Genomic DNA, 19,684 nt, shown 5'->3' on the forward strand with positions numbered 1-19,684 from the left:
CTTGTTGAGTCGTTTTATCGTTATTCGATCGTTCCGGATTATAACAGTCGACTGTGAATCATTTCGAACTTTTGGCGAAAAAGTCGAAGTTGGTCTAGAAACTTCTTTTGTATACCTCTTTACCTCTTCTTTCTCTTTGCATCTTTTCGTTATACACTTCTTCCATCTTTTGAGCTCGATCGATGTAATCACAAATTCTGAATCTCTGTACCTCCAATCATCATTCGATTTCATCATTAAGCCCTTCTTCAAATCTAATGCACATTTCTTCCTCTGCTTGTACAACATCCCGAGCATATCTACTGAGATACACAAATTCTCTTTCATATTCGCCACTGTTTTATTCCCTTGTCGAAGATCAAGAAATTCTCTTCTTCTTATCTAAATATCTCTTTTCCACATACTTCTTCTTAAATTCGTTTTGGAAGAATTCCTGTAAGTTTATCTGCAGTACCATCGCCTCAATGGTTTCCCACCAATTATACGCTTCTTCTTTCAATAGCTAAACCGACATCCCAAATAGTCCTCCGGAGAACACATCATCTGTTTAAAACTCTCTCCAAACTCTTTAACCAATACTCGCTTTAACCGGATCATCGTCCGATCTCCTCGAAATTCTTCACTCCAAACTTTCGAGTTTTTCAATTGGTGTTCTTTGCTAGATTCATCTATTAAAGGAGGAGCAACCGGGTTGTAAATGGTGGTACAAGAGGGGAGGAGGAGGTTGTTGTGCCCGACTTCTTCCTTGTATTGTTTCATGATACCACCGATTCATTAATCCGTAAATCATATTTTTAAGTTCTTCCTCTCTCATCAAAGAAATCGGACATTACCACTTGTTCCCCGCTTCAAGTCTGTATTCTACTATTAACTTCCTCTTCCCGACTAGCACCATCGGGTCTATCGACATCTTTACAATCTATAACAAAATTAGTAATTAGATCGGATCATTCACATCACACTATCACAGTTTATATGGCATGTATTTTAAACACTTTACACATCAAATTCGCTCCGAGAATCGACTAAACCAGGCTCGATACCAATAAATGTAACGCCCCTTTACCCGAGACCGTCGCCAGAGTCAAGCACGAGGCATTACTAAACTTATTTGAGCACTTAAACAAATTCAAACAATTTATATCACACTTTCCGCATAAGCTGTCCAACTGTGTCATAGTTGCTAAATAATTCATATCTCGAGTTATAAAACTCAAATCCAAATCCGTAAATTTTCTCTGAATTTATACTCATATATCTACTTACCAATTTTTTCTAGAATTTTTGGTCAAGCCAATTAGTACAGTTTATTATTTAAAATCTCCCTGTTTCAGGGTTTGACTACTCTGACCTTTGTGTATTACGAATCAGATATCTCTCTGTACAGAGCTTCAATGACTATGCCGTTTGTCTCTAATAAAACTAGACTCAATAAGGAATCTGTAAATATAAAGTATGACTTATAATTATCTTTGTAAAATTTATGGTGAATTTCAAAGTCAGAACAGGGATCCAGAAATTGCTCTGGCCCTGTTTCACAAAAATTTAAACATCTCATAAAATATAGCTCATATACCTGTTTTGCTTCTTCCATATGAAAATAGACTCATCGAGATTCGATTCCATAATTTATTCATTATTTAATTCCATTTCTACTATTTTTAGTGATTTTTCAAAGTCAAACTACTGCTACTTACCGAAAACTATTTTAGTACAAATATTGTTAACTAGTTTATAACATCTTTACTTCAATTCATTCAAACTCTATACATGCCATATAAATCTTCAAACTTAAAACAAAAGCTACCGGAATTGATCTGGATAGTGTGCTTTGTTGTGTTGATCCGATCTACCCACTTCACTTCAAGTCAATCTACATAAAAATATTAAACACACACAAGTAAGCTTATTGAAGCTTAGTAAGTTCATAGGTTAAAAGTAATGCTTACTAAACATAATATTTCCAAACAATACCAAAACATTTACTAAAGTTTCCTGCGATTCACAACCATTGTTATAATAATTCACATAGTTGAGCTCAACAGTAACAACTACTCAATCTCTTTCATTTGGATCACTTCTCTTTATTTCTTATAGTCAAATTAGGAAGCGGCTTACGAAATTGAGTACGTCGTTACTCAATGCCACGATTCACAACTCAGTATGGTTTTCCTCATTGAAATACCATACCTACATTTTTTAACTTCGGTATGGGAAATGCCATACCTACATTTCTTAACTCAAGATGGATTTGATAATACCATACCTACATTTCACATTTCAGTATGGATAATACCATACCTACATTTCACAACTCAGTATGGATGATACCATACCTACATTTCACACTTTGCCATGGAACAACCATGGTCTTATCCATCAATTCATCACACGTCACGATACTAACGCACTCAATCCTGCGTTTTCCTAATTTGCATTTCCACATTTATTCTTTCATTAACAAAATCTACACAATCCCACAACAAATTCGTATATAATAACACATTATATACTTCAATCATTCACAAATAAACATCTAATTTCAACCATATGAACTTACCCGCTAATTTGTAGAAGATATTGAAATTTTGGGACTATTCGCAACTTTTTCTTTTCCTCGTTCTTCTTTGGATTCTTGATCTATAATATAAAATATTTCTACTCATTAGCATTTATTTGATTTCTATTTCACTTCACAATTTATGCTGTTCAAATTTCGAAATTGCACTTTTACCCCAAAATTTACAGTTTTCACAATTTAGTCCCTACTCAATTCACCCATCAATTGAACTAATTTTTCTCAATTAACACTTTATTTTATCATTATAAACTATTTCAAAACCTTTTATATTCTGAATTTCAACAGCAACCTTCAATTCACAACTTTTTCTAATTAGGTCCTAAATATCATTTCCTATCAAAATCACTTAATAAAACCACCTTAATATGAAATTAGAACTTAAATTTCATAATAATTCATCATAAAATTCCCTTATCCATCCAGGGTAACTTCCAATTTCACCCATAAAATCAAAAACTAATGAATTCTACAAGTGGACCTAATTGTAAAAGTCATAAAAACATAAAATTATCAAGAAAAGCAAGAATTAGACTCACATGATGTAAAAATATGAAAACCAGCTTTCTCCAGACCTTCTATGGCGTTTTGGCTGAGAAATTATGAAGAAAATGTCTAGATTTTTCAATTACATCATTATTTAACTATTAACTTTTATCTATTTCCAATTTTGCCCCTTGTTCACATTGTTTTCTTGCTTATTTCATACCCAAACCGTCCAGCCATTAACCTTTGGGTCTAATTGCTCTTTAAATCCATCTTTTTAAATACTTAAGCTATTTACTCACAATTTAACAAATTTTGTGCTATTTTCAATTTAATCCTTTTCAATTAATTAGCCATCCAAACGTTAAAATTTTCTAACTAAACTTTAATACTAACTCAATGACACTCCATAAATATTTATAAAAATATTTATAGCTCGATTTTCAACTTTGAGGTCTCGATACCTCATTTTTGACCCGTTTGACCTAATAAATTCTTTTAATTCACTAATTTCACCATTTCACAAATTCTTCTAAATTCTTACTTGACTCATAAATATTAAATTACTATCTTGTTCAATCTTATTTGTCGAATTTAGTGATCTCAAATCACCATTTCCGACACCACTGAAAATTAGGCCGTTACAATTGAGATACTCTACACCTCGAACGGGACATGAAAAAAATGAGATATTGATAATTTTAATCATAAATATTCATATGATGAATAATTAAGTCAAGGATCGGCAGATGATAATAAGAAATACATGTTAAATGTTAAAAATGAAATAAATATGGAATGTTAAAATAATTAAACAAAATTACATATAGTGTTTGTTTTTATATTACATGTGATGATTTAATTTTAATTTTTATTAATCGTTTATAATTTTCTTATCATATTGATGCTCTTTTATGTAATAATTATTTTTTTAAAATATATAAATTATGTTGTTAATTTGATATAAAAAATTAAGATATAATTATATTTTATCAACCTGTAAAAATTTTACTATATCCCAATGAAATCGACCACACTATCATTGCCACTGTTAGAAGACCGTAGTAAAGAAAAAAGCGTTGGCGGGCGGCGTTGAAGAAATGGAAAAAGAAAAAGAAAATCAATTCAACTCGTACAGACCGTTGGATCTATTGCCCCTTAAAAACAATCCAGCCGCCCAACATCTTCCGTTTAAAACGACGGCGCATTGCCAACGCCCGTAGCCGTAGACCCTTTCGCTTTCACCCTTAAAAACAAACTCCAAAACCCTCTCTTTGCCTATTTATTTTCTGTAATTTTCGCTTCCGCTTCTTTCCATGGAAGAAAATTCCAATATGAATTAATTAAATTAGTTAACCCACTATTAATATAAAAGAGTGAAAGCGTTGTGGATTTTTTTCCCCTTCGTTTAAGTTTTAATTTGCTCTAATTTTGATATGGGCAGCACCTTCTTCTCTATACCAATAAAGCGAACCATGCCCGACCCGACCCATTCTGCTAACGGACCCTCCAAGCGTTCCAAGCCTCCGTCTACTACTCTCTACATCCCTCCCGGCCAGGTGGCCTTCCGTCTCCTTTGTCACGTGTCGCGTGTGGGGGGCATCATCGGCAAGTCGGGCAGCGTCATCAAGCAACTGCAACAGGCTACGGGTACCAAGATCCGAATCGAGGATGCCCCGGCCGAATGCCCCGACCGGGTTATTACCATCATAGGTCCTAATGCTGTTAATACCAAGGTTGTGCTTGACCTTGGCGGCGACGGTGAGGGTGGTAGTAGAGTTGAGGAAATCGACGTGTCCAAGGCGCAGGAGGCGCTGGTGAAGGTATTCGAGAGGATTCTGGAGGTGGCGGCTGAGAGCAATGGGGCGGCCTTGGGGATGGTTTCTTGTCGGTTGTTGGCAGAGGTTAAGCAAGCTGGGGGTGTGATTGGCAAAGGTGGGAAAGTAGTGGAGAAGATAAGGGAAGAAACTGGGACCAAAATTAGGATTTTGACGGATAATCTACCGGCTTGTGCTAGCCTTAAGGAGGAGATTGTGGAGGTAAGAGGTTTATACTGTATGTTCTTCAATTAGGGTTTCTATTTCTTGGTCTTGGGGTTCATTGGCTTGATTATTATATTCTAAAAGTTTATTTTCTTTTACATTGTGGCAATTAGATTCTAAAATTTGCAGCTCAAGAACAAAATTCCTTTCTTTTTCCTAGTGTTTTTGACTAAAACCCTTGGCGACTAAATCTGGAACTGAGCCCCTCAACGGAAACTATGAACCCAAGAGCTTGGCGCATCAATTTATTTCCTACATTCATTGCCAAGGGTTTTTGACTAAAACCCTTGGCAATTCGGTAGTTACATTCGGTATGACTAAATCTGGAATTGAGCCCCTAAGCGGAAACTATGAACCTGAGAGCTTGGCACATCGATTTCTTTATCACTACATTCATTGGCTTTCTTTCCTAGTTCAGTAAAATTACTAACTTGGCAAGCCTAGAATACATAGTTGGTTAGTGCTTTTAGGCAATTTTGGCTTATTAGGGTGTTGATTACAAGTAACACGTACCTTATATGGTTATTATGTAAGGAACTTTCTCCAGTCAAATGTCACAAAAAGTCGTAAGAGGTGCCATTTGGCTACTCGTGAAATCTAAGTGGATGAAGATTTCTGGGTTTTATGATTCAATGACTTCTTATCTTTCAATTGGCACAATAGATTCTAGATTTTGTAGCTATCAACAAAATGGAATCCGTTTCTTTGTTTATCTTTCCATTGACACAATTAGATTCTAGATTTTGTAGCTATCGACAAAATGGAATCCGTTTCTTTGTTTATCTTTCCATTGCCGCAATTAGATTCTAGTTTTGTAGCTATTAACAAAAATGGAAGCCATTTCTTTGAACCAGTTTAGTTAGCTCTTGCCATATTCTAACTTGGCAAACCTGCCATGATAAGTTCTTTTGACAAATTTGGTTAGTTCATTATGATGTATAATAATTAGATTCTGTCGGTTTATCGCGAATCATTGCATTAACAATCAACCACTGTATTTAATGTCAAAAGATTCTGGAAGTGGAACTACGTTGACAGTTCTGATGCAATCTAGCATCGGGCAACCATCTCATTTTCTAAAGCTTTTGAATGTTATAGTTATACCTAAGTAGAAATGTTATTTCTTGTTCCCTTGTTTATTAGGGTGTTGACTACAAGTAATATGAGCCTTATATGGTTATTATTTAAGGAATTTTCTCCAGTTAATGTCACAAAAAGTCATAAGAAGTGCCCTTTGGCTACTCGTGAAACCTAAGTGAACAAAGATTTCTGGTTTTTTCGATTCAATGACTTTCTATCTTTCCGTTGGCTCAATTAGATTCTAGGTTTTGTAGCTATGGAATCCGTTTCTTTGTAACTTGCCATATGTAGTTGATAAGTTCTTTTGGCAAAGTTGGTTAGTTCGTTATGATGTATAATAAATAGATTCTTTCGGTTTATCGTGAATCTTTGCGTTAACAATCAACTACTGTATTTAATTTCAAAACATTTTGAAAGTGGAATTTTGTTGAAAGTTTGGATGCAATCTAGCATTGGCCAACCATCTCATTTTCTAAAGCTTTTGAATGTTATACTTAAGTAGAAATGTTATTTGTTGTTCCCTTGTTTATTAGAGTGTTGACTACAAGTAACATGTGCCTTATATGGCTATTATTTAAGGAATTTTCTCCAGTCAATGTCACAAGAAGTTGTAAGAAGTGCCCTTTGGCTACTCGTGAAACCCAAGTGAATGAAGATTTCTGGGTTTTACGATTTGATGACATTTTATATTCCATTGGCACTATTAGATTCTAGGTTTTGTAGCTATTATCAAAAATGGAATATGTTTCTTTGTAACTTGCCACATGTAGTTGATAAGTTCTTTTGGCAAATTTGTTTAGTTCATTATGATGTATAATAATTATATTGTGTTGGTTTATCGCAAATCATTGCATTAACAATCAACCACTGTATTTAATGTCAAAAGATTCTGAAAGTGGATTTGTTGGAAGTACTGATGCAATCTAGCATTGGTCAACTATCTTATTTTCTAAAGCTTTTGAATGTTATACTTAAGTAGAAACGTTACTTTTTGTTCCCTTGTTTATATTTGTAGATTGAAGGAGCTGTTTTAGCGGTAAAAAAGGCGCTTGTTGCTGTCTCACACCGCCTCCAAGATTGTCCTTCTGTCAATAAAACAAGGGCAATTGAAAACAGAAGCATTGAACCAATTCTAACAGAGACTTTGCACAGACCTATTGACTTACTTCCCCAAGAGAATTTGCGCAGGGCTATTGAGGTATATCCTCAGGAGACTTCGCACAAACACTTAGAAGTGGTTCCTCAGGACCCGTTCCGCAGACCTATTGACGTTATACCTCAGGAACAATTTCATAGACACATTGAGGCTGGTTCACATGAGGCTTTACCTGATTTGCATGTAGACCATCTTTCACAGCGTAGTTCCATGGTACCTAGTATACCCAGTGACTCTACCAGTTATGCCACCAGAATTCATCCTTTGTCTCTGAAGCCCGAGAAGGCTCCTCCTTTGGATACTAGAACATTTCAGCAGGAAGTGGTTTTCAAAATTCTTTGCTTCAGTGATAGGGTTGGTTGTGTTATTGGAAAGGGAGGTGCAACTATTAAGGCCCTTCAAAGTGATACTGGAGCTACTGTTACCATTGGAGCTGCAATCACTGATTGTGATGAACGGTTGGTTACTGTTACTGCATCAGAGGTCAGTCATGTTGTGATCTTCTATGACATTTTGCTTTTGCTTGAAGCTGTTATTTCTGTTATTGATATGCTTTTGTTGATATCATTTAGAACCCAGAATCACAGTATTCTGCAGCACAAAAGGCTGTTGTCCTTGTTTTTGTAAAAGTTTTTGAGGCTTCTATTGAGAAGGGTCTAGATTCAGGCGGAGGTAAGGGTTCAAATGTCACTGCCCGGCTTGTAGTTCCTTCAACCCAAGTTGGTTGTCTGTTGGGAAAAGGAGGGGCCGTAATATCTGAAATGCGCAAAGCAACTTCCACCAGCATACGGATTTTAGGGAAGGACCAGGTCCCTAAGTGTGTCAGTGAAAATGATCAAGTGGTACAGGTGGGTTGGAGTTTTTGTTAAATATTTTATAGGTTCACTGATATAAAACTAGCTTCTTCTTTTTCCTTAAGAGATCTTTGTGAAAACGTTGTAAATTTCTTTGTTTTTCAAATTTTCAATGAAAATGTCCTAGAATTATGAACAAATGATTCTAATATTGTAGAGTTAAAAGGTAATCATGACAGCATGATCTGTTTATAACATATGTTCTCCTGCAATGTTTCATGTTATGACTGTTGAGTTCAGCTAACATGTTTCCTTGCTATTTCCCTGTGTTTTGATTTTGGCTGAGGAAAGACCTCCTTATATTTTCTTGCTCCAAATACATTTCGCTTAATCTACTGTAATACTTTTTCATGAGAGATTTCCAAATATGATATGAGCCTGGTGTTTCATGAGGCATCAGTTGCTTAATCATTGATTGTTTTGTTTTATTTCTTGTAAACAGATTTCAGGAGCGTATTCGAATGTAAAAGATGCTATATATCGTGTGACTGGTACACTGAGAGATAACCATTTTTCTACCTCTATGAGAACTGTGGGAGCAAAAAGCAGTTCCTCAGTTTTAACTGAGACCAGTCCTTATGAAAGATTTTTGGATAATTCCCCTCTTGAGTTGCAAGCATCAAGTGGAGTTTCTCACAGTCTTGGTTGGCATACTTCTTTGGCAATGAGTAATACAGATTCCTTTGGACTTTCTTATAGCTTAGATCGGCCTCGTTCACCAGGATTGTGGACATCAGAGGTAGTCTTCTTTTCTTCTCTCAGACAAGAGTGTGTACATGCATGCACCCTAATCTCAATCATGAACACAAAGATACATGCTGGAATCAAACTATTGCACTGTTCTACTTACTTCTAGCTGGATTTTAATTGCAGATGGCTACTGGACTGAATCCAAGGAGCATCATAGATAGTGGAAGAGGACTGACTTCTTTTCGAGGTGGATTAGAACTTGGCAGGTTGGTAGCTTAGGTTTGAACTTAAAAGTTTTGAAGATTGATGTTGGTTTTATATTGCTGAACTTAATGGTGTTATATGGGGCCAAATATAATTGGGAGTGGGGAATGAGAAGTAAGGCTTTCGGACAGTTTCTCGTAACTAATGTCCCTTTCTTCTCATGTTTGCAGTGGAAACAAATCTGCTGTTGTAACGAATACAACTGTAGAGATTAGAGTTCCTGAGAATGTTATTGACTCTGTTTATGGGGAGAATGGTCGCAATCTAGCTCGCCTAAGAGAGGTAACAGTTTTTTCAACTGTTTCTGCATTTTTTTATTGGCATTGTTCCAAAAAGATGTTTGGTATAGTGTTTAGTTGGTTAGAGTGGCTCTGCTCCTAATTCTACAGAGAATTATACAATCACCGCCTAAACAACTCAACTCTTGATAGAACTTAATGAAGAACTTAGACAACACTACCTGAGAAGAGAAAATCAAACCACATGAATTTGAGACTAAAAAGATGATCAAAGTTAAATTGATTTCACCACATCCACAAAAATTCCCTTGCTAGACATTTATCTTCTATTAAACTGTGTTGAAACTCCTAAAAGTCATTACTTAAGCTTGTGATTGATAAATCATGCCCCTTTAACAATTTAAAAAGTTAAACCCTTTTTTAGTTAGTCATTGCGGATGAAACACAACCATGCCACAATTTAATAACATATTCTGAAGTCTTTACTAAAAATAGTCTGTTCAAATTCCCACTTGTACAACAGTTAAGAACAAGCCACGTACCTTGAATTTTACAACAAAAAGAATTTTGAAACTCTCAATATATTTTAAAGGTTACACTGAATTTGATACACACCTTTTGGGTTATTGGTTTGTCATGCACTCATAAAAGACTGGCAAATTAAAAAACAAGAAATCTAAATATCATCCCTAACCAAGATACCGTTGTTGATGTCAGTGTACAATATCTATGAGATGTCTTATCTTAAATCAACATCAACTTTTCCTTTGGTGTACTTCAATCAGATTTCTGGTGCCAAGGTCATAGTGCATGAACCTCAAATAGGAACAAGTGACAGGATTGTTGTTATATCTGGGACACCTGATCAAACCCAGGCCGCTCAGAGCCTCCTACAAGCATTCATCCTCACTGGTCCATCTCGCTGAAATCTTTCATTTAAACCTAATGTTTTCATAAAAGGAGAAGAAAAACTTGAAGCTGTTGCCTATTTAACTGCTTTTCTTCTTTTATTTTCAAGCAGTGTACTCTAGTCTAGCCATCTATGCAAGCCCTGCTCTTTGGTGACAATAATTTAGTTCTAATCATTTACAAAATGTTCTGTGGTGAATGGCTTATGGAGATCACTGTTTTCTATCATATTTTTCTTCTACTGTCTAGTTTTGAGTTTCTTTTATAACCAGTGATAAGAATTTATATTTACTATGATTAGTTGACTTAGTGATGAGAGTCATGGGCCTCTTATGCTGTTATTTTCACCCTCATAGGCTTCATTTTAAGCTGGACTCTTGCTACCCTATGGCTCTTAGTGAGCTTGAATCCAGCCTCACAATTCACAAAGTACAAATCAAATTAACCTTCAATAACAATTTTGGTATTAGATGAGTATGTGTGATACGTAAACCCCCTAAAAGGAAGGAACTCACTTTCTTGGATTGTTCTCTTGGATATTTTACTGTGAAACTCTTTAGTTGAAAATAAACTTCTACTCTATATCCTCAATAAAAAGTTGGCTGGAGTACATTTAAAATAAGCCAAAAATCAAGAGTAGATGTTTTTGATCAAGTTATATTATGAATTCTTCCTAAATATTTATTAAAGATAAGATTCAAGCTCTGAGTTCCAATATTGATAAAGTTGTATTAAAAATTTATCCTGCATGGATATGTTTTTTGTCTAGAAGATGTGCTTTCTGGCAGAATTTGTAATGCATGCATTAATGAACATCAATACTGCTATTTTTAGATTTGGCTCATCCCTTCTACTGAGGTTTTAGGTTGCCCTTACATGTCCTTGTCCATTTTGTATGTAAACAATAACTTAGTATCTCACTCAAGTATTTCAAGTTTATGCTAAATAAAAAAATGTTAGCTCCTGTCTCTCTTATAATAGCTTTTAATCTGTGTTTGATAGTTGTGGAATGCTATGTTATCTGGACTTTTCAGTTTCCTTATCCTATGTTTGGATTGGAGTAAAGGAAGGGAAAACATTTGAATATATATTATTTAAACAAGAGAAAGAAAAGAAAGTTGAGTATTCTTTGTTTTCCCTTGAAGCATTCAATTTTTATTTACCCCAATTTGTAGAAGCTGGAGAAAGAAGTAAATTTTTTTTGGAGAGATGAAATACATACTTTTCCTCTTAATCTTTTTACATAAATTATTTTACAAAAAAGGTACAACTGGAAAAAAAGCCATACTTTTGCTTTCCTTTCCACTGTTTAAATAAATAAAGGTTGTGAAAATTCCTTTTCCTTCTCATGCTAATATAGCTATCCAAACAAAATACGCATGTATCATTTCTTTTCCATAGCCTTCCTCTCTTTTCCTTTACTTTCTTTTCCCACATACTTGTTTATCCAAACTTAGTGTTAAAAAGTATCTGTGTTTGTGACATATTTTGACATGGGCTTTGACTGTTATGTTGATCCTCACTTGTCCATCATAAGGATAATTTCCATTAAACGCAAGATTTTTTTACCAATTGAAGGAATTCATTTCATTTATCTTTCCTTCTCCCCCCCTTTCAATTTATAATTATCCAATCCTGTGTAGTTTATGCCATAAAAAGCAACTAATAGATGAAGACATCAAAGTTTGAACGTAACCAAAAGAAAACATATACAAATCTGGGTGTAGTACACTCTGGAAAATTTCATAATAGAGTATTCAAAAATACTGTTATGCACTTATGCTGAAGCAAGCTTTCAAACATGATAAACATTGAAAAATTACATAGAATAACATCAAACTTTTGCTGCAAAACTATAATTGCAATTATTTATTTAGAACTGCATTAGTTGCTACTCTGAGCTGCTGCTGTTGTAGCTTTGAGAATGATTTCCACATTGTCATGAACTCCTTGCAGTAGTAGTTCACCATCATATGCAACAACTTTTCGTTTCTTTGCTGCTCTTAGTGTCCCAACTAGTGCTTCAAAGATGTTTGCACAGCGATCATCATTAAATAGCACCCCAAATGTGACCTTGGAACACATCAAACAACAACAAATTTTAATACAGTTGTGCTGGAAAATGAAAGTAGATTGTAGCAACGTAGATATACAAAATACGAAATGGGAAAAACCTGAAGCACAAAATAAATCATCCAACTTCCCAAAGTTCACTTTTAGATGATGTAAACATGGCTAAAACTTATGTCAACTATATCCATTTTTAACCCTTTAAAGACTTAGAAAAGAAAGAAATACTACATATATGTATTAATGACCATCACACTTAAAAAATCTCAATGCAATGCAGAGAATATGGTCTTCTACACTACCCGTCGATGATGTTCACCTGGAGATTAACAGAACAATATTTGGGCATAAATACTTCCCATAAGATATTCAAAGCATATATTCTTGAATTTAGAGAAAAAAAAATGGTAGATGGTCAAAGAACGAAAACAGTTAGTATGTTACATGAACTACCAAAATATGTATGTTTAACTGATTTTGAAGAATAGATTGTTTGAAACAAAAATTGTCAATTGATCCTACAATAGCAAACGAGGAAGTGTCTTGAGATCGAACTACACCTTCTCAGAGAATCCGACCAGACAATGATATTTGTAAAATAAGCTTAACACACTTGTTAGTTTGACTCCATGTTGTTCGGACTTCTAATTTTTCTTGAAGTACCCCCCATACCCAACACATAATATGGAGCTATGACCTTCAAGATCCTCGAAATACATGGAAACTCTGACCATACCTGTGTCGGATACAGGTATCTGTTTGACACTTGCACCTGAATATGAGTAAACATAGCCCCAAACTATGCTTTTCCTCTCTGTTTTCATAGCTTACCATTAGAGAATGAATCTAAATGGAAAGTTTGAAGCAGTGGAAAAAAAATCAATAAACAGATCTGATTGTCATGTAGCTAAATTAGCTATATAGGAAAAGATGGAACAAACAAAGAAACAAAATGGAGAAAGCTTGAAGCATCCCAGATCCGGATCAAACAAGGGTTTAATGCGCAACTTTTTGCATAAAATTAAAAACCCAGATCATATAATAATAAGATAGGATTAAAAGCAACCTTGTAAGAACCATCTGATTGGATCTGGCCTAGTCTTTGAATTTCTTCCTTGAGTCTCTCCACCTCCTCGTCTACATTCATTGTGCTTTCTTGGAAAAACAATGACAAAGACAACAATAATATATGCAAATGTATGTTTTAGGATGTCTAGGTTTTTTTTCTCTTATGGGGTTCTTGGCATCAATGTGTTATTTTATAGGAAACTTTCTCTGAGGTTATAAAGAAAAAGGGGTAATAAAAGTGAAATTAAAACAGACTACAGATCATTTGATTTATTATTTTTTTTGGGGGGTAATTATGACCTCAGACCTTCTACTCTTTGGAGTTTTGAAATTTAGTCCATATACTTTTTTTTTATTTAAAAATTTAAGTCCAAAGGTTGTTGCTAAATTCGAATACGTGACTATTCAATATTTAAGCCTCTGCTTTAAAAATTAAAAATCAATTTATATTACATATTCAGATTTAACAGTCTTTTAAGTCAGATAAGGATTAAATTTAAAATTTTGAGGAGTATAACTATGGGAGACATAATTTTTTTTTTTTTGATAAAACTATGGGAGACATAATTAAAACTTTTTTTTGGGGATAAGAATTTGGTGATTGGCATATGTAAAGGGGTTCATTTCTGTGGTGGCCCAGCACATGTTTAGACGGGAGTAGAGTTTCTACGGCACTATGTATGTTGACCATGCTCAACCAATAATGGCCGTCAGATCAAATGACTTTTTTGAGTTTTTCTTGGGCTCTCGGTTAGTGGCCCTTGACTTTAAAGTAGTTCCATTTTTTCAATATTATTATTTAGGAGTCTGCATGAGCAGGAGGGAAGTCAAAATTTTTTTTAAGGGATCAAAATTAAATTATATAATTTCTTCATTTTAATAGTTACATCTTTATAATTTTTAAAAGATTAAATTAAATTTTTATTATTTTTAAGAGAGTGAAAGTGTAATTTTATCTTTAATTTAAAATTTTTAAAGAGTTTAAATAGATAATTTTTCATTTTAGGGATTTGGAGCCTTACTAGCTTCCCTAGCTATGCCTTTGTGCATGAGTTGGCATGAGTTGGTGTTGTCATCAACAGTACATATTATCAATAAAGTATTTTTTTTATAGTTAATACAATCTAAAATATATACATTTGAATTATTTTTAACATTTGAACTTCGTTTTAACCAATGACTTATTTGAGTTTTATATGAATTTTCATAATAATATTGTTTTTTAATCTAATATATCATAGATAGGATTGGGACTTATAAGATCTTTGATTGAGTTGGTGTCATGAGTTTATCACTTAAATTGGACCGTTGGTAAAATCAATTAGGCTATTGATTTGTCAGTCTGATTGATTCAAATGGTCTAATTAAAAAATTATTAAAAATTTAAAAAAATTTGATTTAATTGTTTTTTTGCTCTGAGTCAATTGGTTTAAAATCCCTTTTCGAATTGATACTCAAGTTTGACCGGTCAGGTCCAAACAACATTATTTTATGTGGTGTCAATTTAGTTAGAAAATATTAACACACTTTGTTTTAAATGATAATTAATATCATTATAATGATATTGTCTTTTATATAATTTTAAATAAAATAACTAAAAGCATCAAATATATATTTTCTTTGATCAATAAATTTTAAAAGAGAATATATTTTATACATAGAATGTTTTATATCACCTCATGGTGTGATATAATTTAATGTATAATTAACTATATGATATATATATTTTTTCTTTTTAGAATTTTTAAAAAATATTATTATTTGGTGGAAAACTAGCTCTTACAAAATAATCATTACGTCCATCTGTGAAGCTGATAATTCATTATCAACAAAAAGGCGAAATTGTGGTTGTGGCTCCGATTTAGTTTTTATATTGTAAATTTTATCTGTATACTATTAGAATGCTATTAGTTTATTTAAATAAAAAAAATGTGTCAGAAAGTTTTAAGGAAAAATTGAATCATTATTCTAATCGAAAAAGTAGAAGAATTAAATCAAAATTCTGAGAATAGGGGGATCAAATTGTAAAGAAATTCAGTTTTCATCCGAAAGTTCGACAAAATTCCCTTTATAGAAAAACATTATGATTAAACCATGTGCCAGTGATTAAACATTTGATAACAAATTAACAACCGGCCGTAGTTTTATCATTACCCTTTAGCTGGCCCTTTTTTATTTGTCCCCAAACCCTAAATTCTACCATTCGATTTCGTCATTTCCCTTAACTCAGTGAGTCAACTCGGTACTCACCACTCACAAATCCCCACCAGTTTTAGTGAGTTGGTTGGTCACTCGCTCATCGTGGCATAAAGCGTAAATATCATCATTCTTCAGGGCTTTTTCATTTTCCTTCTTCCCCCAATCTGCTCCTTCATCCTCTTCCCATCCTTTCTCCAATAGCTTCACATTTTAATTAATAAAAAAAAACATTTGTTTTCGTTATTAAGTTAAATAAGTTATTAAATTCTTTTAAACTGTAGTTTTGAAATTTTCCTCTTAGGGTTCTCTGATTTTATTGGCTTCCAATTTTATATATTTTTTTATAGTCAAAATTTGTGGGTATTTCGATGCGAAAGGAATGGCGAATTCGAATCTCCACTCAATATCATTGTACGGCTCAGGTGCGATGAACATGCAACGAAACCCAGAAGAGGAGGAGGAGGAGGACGTTCCCGGCGGAGGAGGTGAAGAGTCGGTGGATAACCCTCAGATTGGATACCAAGAAAGCGACGGTAGGGCTGTTACGGTTATGAATAATGGCATGGAAGAAGCTTCTCATGCCAATCTTTATGGTCAGGGATCCGATTTAACCGCCGTTCAGGGTAATTCAAGTGCTGATCAGCTCACCCTCTCGTTTCAAGGGGAAGTTTATGTCTTTGATTCCGTTTCACCTGACAAGGTTCGTTCTCTTTTTATTTTTTCATGTGTCCTTTTCTAGTAGTATTATTTTTAATATAGTTTTGAAGCTATTTATTTCCTTTAAATGTTTACTTTTCGAATCTGGGTTTAGGTTAATTGGATGAATTAATGATTCTAATTGTCAAGTTGTGAGAATTATTAAGTAGCGGCCAATTTTATTTTACTTCTAATTTTGCTACAATTTTTTGTTTTGTTTTTTTTTGCATCTATGTTTTGGTTTATCTAGTCAATTAAATGTGGTGATGCCATTGCCTTTATCAAATGAAGAAAGGGTTTTCCTTTTCACCTCAAAGTTTAGTTGTACCTGGTGGATATGCTCTGCATTTGTTCATTAACGATGTCTCATGTATCTACTTCCCTTTAATTATTTTTGTTGCTTTTGATTGTCCCTTCCTATGTGTAAGAAGGCTTGTTCAAGACGGTTCTGTTCGGGTATATTCTAGTTGTCATCATTGTTGTCCTTTTATTATGTAAGTTACATCTAGTTGCAGTTGTGTTGTGGCTGTTTAACCGTAACATTCTCAGTTAGTTTTACGCCTCCGGTCATTTACATCTTTTGATTTCTTACTTTTCTCAGAGGGCATTTCTGTAAATTCAAGTGTATGGTTCAATATTAGGTGATTATGATATAAGACTGACATGTATTTTTTTAAATTGATCGTTAAACATAATAATATGTTTAGATGTAAAATTGTTGTGGATGATTGAATTGTGCGCGCTATTATTGCTTGAAGTAACAACAAGAATGTGTACAGTTTAGTCTTTAGATGATCATGATGCAAGACTGACAAGGAATTTTTTTTGTTGATCGTCTAAACATAATTGAATGTTAAGCTGTGGTGGATAAATTGCAGTAGGTGCTATTACGGCTTGCAGTTTCAGCTATAAAGAAGTGCTTGAATTTTTCAGGTACAGGCAGTTTTGTTACTTCTAGGTGGATATGAAATCCCTTCGGGCATTCCTGCATTGGCTGCAACTCCTATTGCTCAAAGGGTATGCATTAGATGAATCATCTTAGTCATCTTGTGACTGATTCTTTAAGGAAGATTTGTTTTGTTTATACTTTTTCACTCCTTTTATTACAATTCCCCTAGGGCATGGGTGACTTTCCTGGGAGGTCAATTCAACCCCATAGAGCTGCTTCTGATTCTTTAGGGAAGATTTGTTTTGTTTATACTTTTTCACTTCTTTTATTACAATTCCCCTAGGGCATGGGTGACTTTCCTGGGAGGTCAATTCAACCCCATAGAGCTGCTTCTTTAAACCGATTCCGGGAGAAGAGAAAAGAGCGGTGCTTTGATAAGAAAATCCGCTATACTGTGCGGAAAGAAGTGGCTCTCCGGTATTCCAATTATCATATTTTCCCCCCACCTTCTTTCTTCAAATGTAGCTTGTTCATGCCACTTTCTTTCTAACACTCTATTTATGATTTGTTAGGATGCAGCGTAAGAAGGGCCAGTTCACATCAGCCAAGGCAATTTCTGATGAAGTAGCTTCAGCTTCTTCAGGCTGGAGTGGAACACCAGGCTTTGGACAAGACGAGAGCATGCAAGAAACTTTGTGAGTAGTCCTTTCTTTGATCAAATAGCTTTCTAACAATTGATCATTGGATCGGTATTACTCATCACTAAAAGATGTTAGTTTAGCTTGTCCTCTAGCTATTATATTTTTTGTGCCAATAAAAGGGATTTCTCTAGGTTCTCTTCTTTATTGTTTAGTTTTCCTGTGTAGATGCTCACACTGTGGAATCAGTTCTAAGAAAACTCCTATGATGCGTCGAGGTCCTGCTGGTCCAAGGACACTTTGCAACGCATGTGGACTCAAGTGGGCAAATAAGGTTTGTTAAAATAGGAGAAAGTTTTTTATAAGTCTATTCCTTGTTTCAATGCATGCGAACTCAAGATCTTACTATGAGATGATTGACAATTCTCTAACTCTTTTGTTAATAATATATTCTTCATAATTTGAATTATATTTAATCACTCAAGACTATGATTAATCATTGTGATTTGTTAGAAAGGCATATCAATATGACCTATTATCATAAGCTTATTTTATTTAGTCCAAGTGTTTGAATTGCTTATTTTCTTGTATGAATGGAATACAAGAGAAAGTGCTAGTTAGATTAACAGCAGAACCCTTTTTTGTTAATTTCTTGACTTTGATAACAGACATTGCCGGCACTTGTCTCTTCGCATGTCAATTTCTTGATTAGAGTTGAAAAACTTGCCTCCAATCTTCTTCAACCTTATGCTTCAAATTTGCAGTAAATTTTGAAATTGGGGAACAACATTATAGATTGTGCTCGAGTACCAAACTTAGTACTTAACTTGTAGCTCGTAGGAAAAGATATTTTTCAACAATCACACGTAATTCTTTAGTTATTCACTTGGGAAATTGTGATTATCAGGGTGTTTTGAGAGACCTTTCGAAGGTCTCCATGGTAGCAATCCAGGATCCAACTGCGAAGACTACCGAACAGGTATTGCTAATTCAGAACAATATCCATCATAGTTATTCATTGCTTGTATTCATCAGAGTTACATCCTAATCATTCTACAAATCTCATAACTATTTATTACATCACGGCGTGTGTTTTATCAGAGTGATGCTGAAGCTAATGAATCGGAGGCTGTAACTGGGACTGCAGTTGTCGTATCTTCATCGAACAGAGATAACTCTGGTGTGACTTCCGAAAGATGAGTAATACGGTGAGTGCAATGTTACTTTGGTGTTTCAAGGCAGATGTCAAACTTTCTTGTAATAATCCGAGATGGTTTGGCGACTGTATATATAATAGATATATGGCACATTGCCTTTGCTCATTTGTGTAAATAATTTTGAGATACAGGTTAAACTAGTTTTATGTAACTTAGGAGTAAAAAAAAAAAAACTTTCACCTTCAACATTAATTAATGTCCCCATATTTCTTTTCGCTTTTTTGGATCTTCACAATTATGAATGTAATGTGCTTAATGAGGATAATTTTAGAGGTGGTAACCATCTCAGCCGATCATAATGTGTATATATTTATCAGAGGGAGGTTTGAAGACTGAAGTAATGGAAATCCAAATTGACAGGATTTACTTATATTAGCATATATTAACAAAGTTTTGTGATTAGTATTTTAGCAAGTCAATCCTAATATTTATTATTTTATTGTAGATAATGCATGTAGAATTTTAATCAATTAAAATGTTTAATTCTTTATTTAATGTAAGAGATTTTTAACTGTTAATTATATATTGGTAAATTAGTAGATATGATTTAGATATTAAAATGAAATTTCATGTTCTTGACATATATATATTTATATTGAAAAAGCAATT

General features: G+C 34.0%; 3 protein-coding genes across 6 annotated transcripts; 2 read left to right on the forward strand and 1 right to left on the reverse strand.

Moving 5' to 3' along the window:
- Positions 1 to 4,107: 4,107 nt before the first annotated feature.
- Positions 4,108 to 12,922, forward strand: LOC108463787 (KH domain-containing protein HEN4-like). 2 transcript variants are annotated; one of them, XM_017763700.2, is made up of 7 exons: positions 4,108 to 5,103; positions 7,202 to 7,825; positions 7,915 to 8,190; positions 8,639 to 8,935; positions 9,070 to 9,152; positions 9,321 to 9,432; positions 10,175 to 10,497. In XM_017763700.2, the coding sequence occupies exons 1-7, from the start codon at positions 4,501 to 4,503 to the stop codon at positions 10,313 to 10,315; spliced, it is 2,136 nt and encodes a 711-aa protein (XP_017619189.1). In that variant the 5' UTR covers positions 4,108 to 4,500; the 3' UTR covers positions 10,316 to 10,497. The 2 variants fall into 2 exon arrangements, with proteins under 2 accessions (XP_017619189.1, XP_052880127.1); XM_053024167.1 differs by lacking the exon at positions 10,175 to 10,497 and adding an exon at positions 12,649 to 12,922 and having other exon boundaries at positions 4,111 to 5,103.
- Positions 11,983 to 13,668, reverse strand: LOC108463789 (costars family protein). 2 transcript variants are annotated; one of them, XM_017763703.2, is made up of 2 exons: positions 13,435 to 13,668; positions 11,983 to 12,371 (listed from the first exon to the last, which is right to left on the reverse strand). In XM_017763703.2, exons 1-2 carry the CDS (start codon positions 13,513 to 13,515, stop codon positions 12,183 to 12,185), a joined length of 270 nt encoding a protein of 89 aa, XP_017619192.1. In that variant the 5' UTR covers positions 13,516 to 13,668; the 3' UTR covers positions 11,983 to 12,182. The 2 variants fall into 2 exon arrangements, with proteins under 2 accessions (XP_017619192.1, XP_052880128.1); XM_053024168.1 differs by lacking the exon at positions 13,435 to 13,668 and adding an exon at positions 13,105 to 13,232.
- A 1,894-nt stretch (positions 13,669 to 15,562) lies between these two features.
- On the forward strand, positions 15,563 to 19,441 carry LOC108463788 (GATA transcription factor 28-like). 2 transcript variants are annotated; one of them, XM_017763702.2, is made up of 8 exons: positions 15,563 to 15,749; positions 15,983 to 16,335; positions 17,265 to 17,348; positions 17,564 to 17,697; positions 17,793 to 17,915; positions 18,087 to 18,192; positions 18,766 to 18,837; positions 18,960 to 19,441. In XM_017763702.2, the coding sequence occupies exons 2-8, from the start codon at positions 16,015 to 16,017 to the stop codon at positions 19,056 to 19,058; spliced, it is 939 nt and encodes a 312-aa protein (XP_017619191.1). In that variant the 5' UTR covers positions 15,563 to 15,749; positions 15,983 to 16,014; the 3' UTR covers positions 19,059 to 19,441. The 2 variants fall into 2 exon arrangements, with proteins under 2 accessions (XP_017619191.1, XP_052880129.1); XM_053024169.1 differs by lacking the exon at positions 15,563 to 15,749 and having other exon boundaries at positions 15,785 to 16,335.
- Positions 19,442 to 19,684: the final 243 nt, after the last annotated feature.

Source organism: Gossypium arboreum, chromosome 13, assembly GCF_025698485.1.
Source record: "Gossypium arboreum isolate Shixiya-1 chromosome 13, ASM2569848v2, whole genome shotgun sequence".
NCBI classification, from domain to species: domain Eukaryota; kingdom Viridiplantae; phylum Streptophyta; class Magnoliopsida; order Malvales; family Malvaceae; genus Gossypium; species Gossypium arboreum.

Coding starts and splice junctions, on each gene's coding strand:
- LOC108463787 (XM_017763700.2), top strand. CDS start 4,501: ATGGGCAGCACCTTCTTCTCTATACCAATAAAGCGAACCATGCCCGAC. Junction 5,104..7,201: donor TTAAGGAGGAGATTGTGGAG/GTAAGAGGTTTA, acceptor TTATATTTGTAG/ATTGAAGGAGCTGTTTTAGC. Junction 8,191..8,638: donor AAAATGATCAAGTGGTACAG/GTGGGTTGGAGT, acceptor TCTTGTAAACAG/ATTTCAGGAGCGTATTCGAA.
- LOC108463789 (XM_017763703.2), bottom strand. CDS start 13,515: ATGAATGTAGACGAGGAGGTGGAGAGACTCAAGGAAGAAATTCAAAGA. Junction 12,372..13,434: donor AATCAGATGGTTCTTACAAG/GTTGCTTTTAAT, acceptor ATGTGTTCCAAG/GTCACATTTGGGGTGCTATT.
- LOC108463788 (XM_017763702.2), top strand. CDS start 16,015: ATGGCGAATTCGAATCTCCACTCAATATCATTGTACGGCTCAGGTGCG. Junction 17,698..17,792: donor CGGAAAGAAGTGGCTCTCCG/GTATTCCAATTA, acceptor ATGATTTGTTAG/GATGCAGCGTAAGAAGGGCC. Junction 18,193..18,765: donor GACTCAAGTGGGCAAATAAG/GTTTGTTAAAAT, acceptor TGTGATTATCAG/GGTGTTTTGAGAGACCTTTC.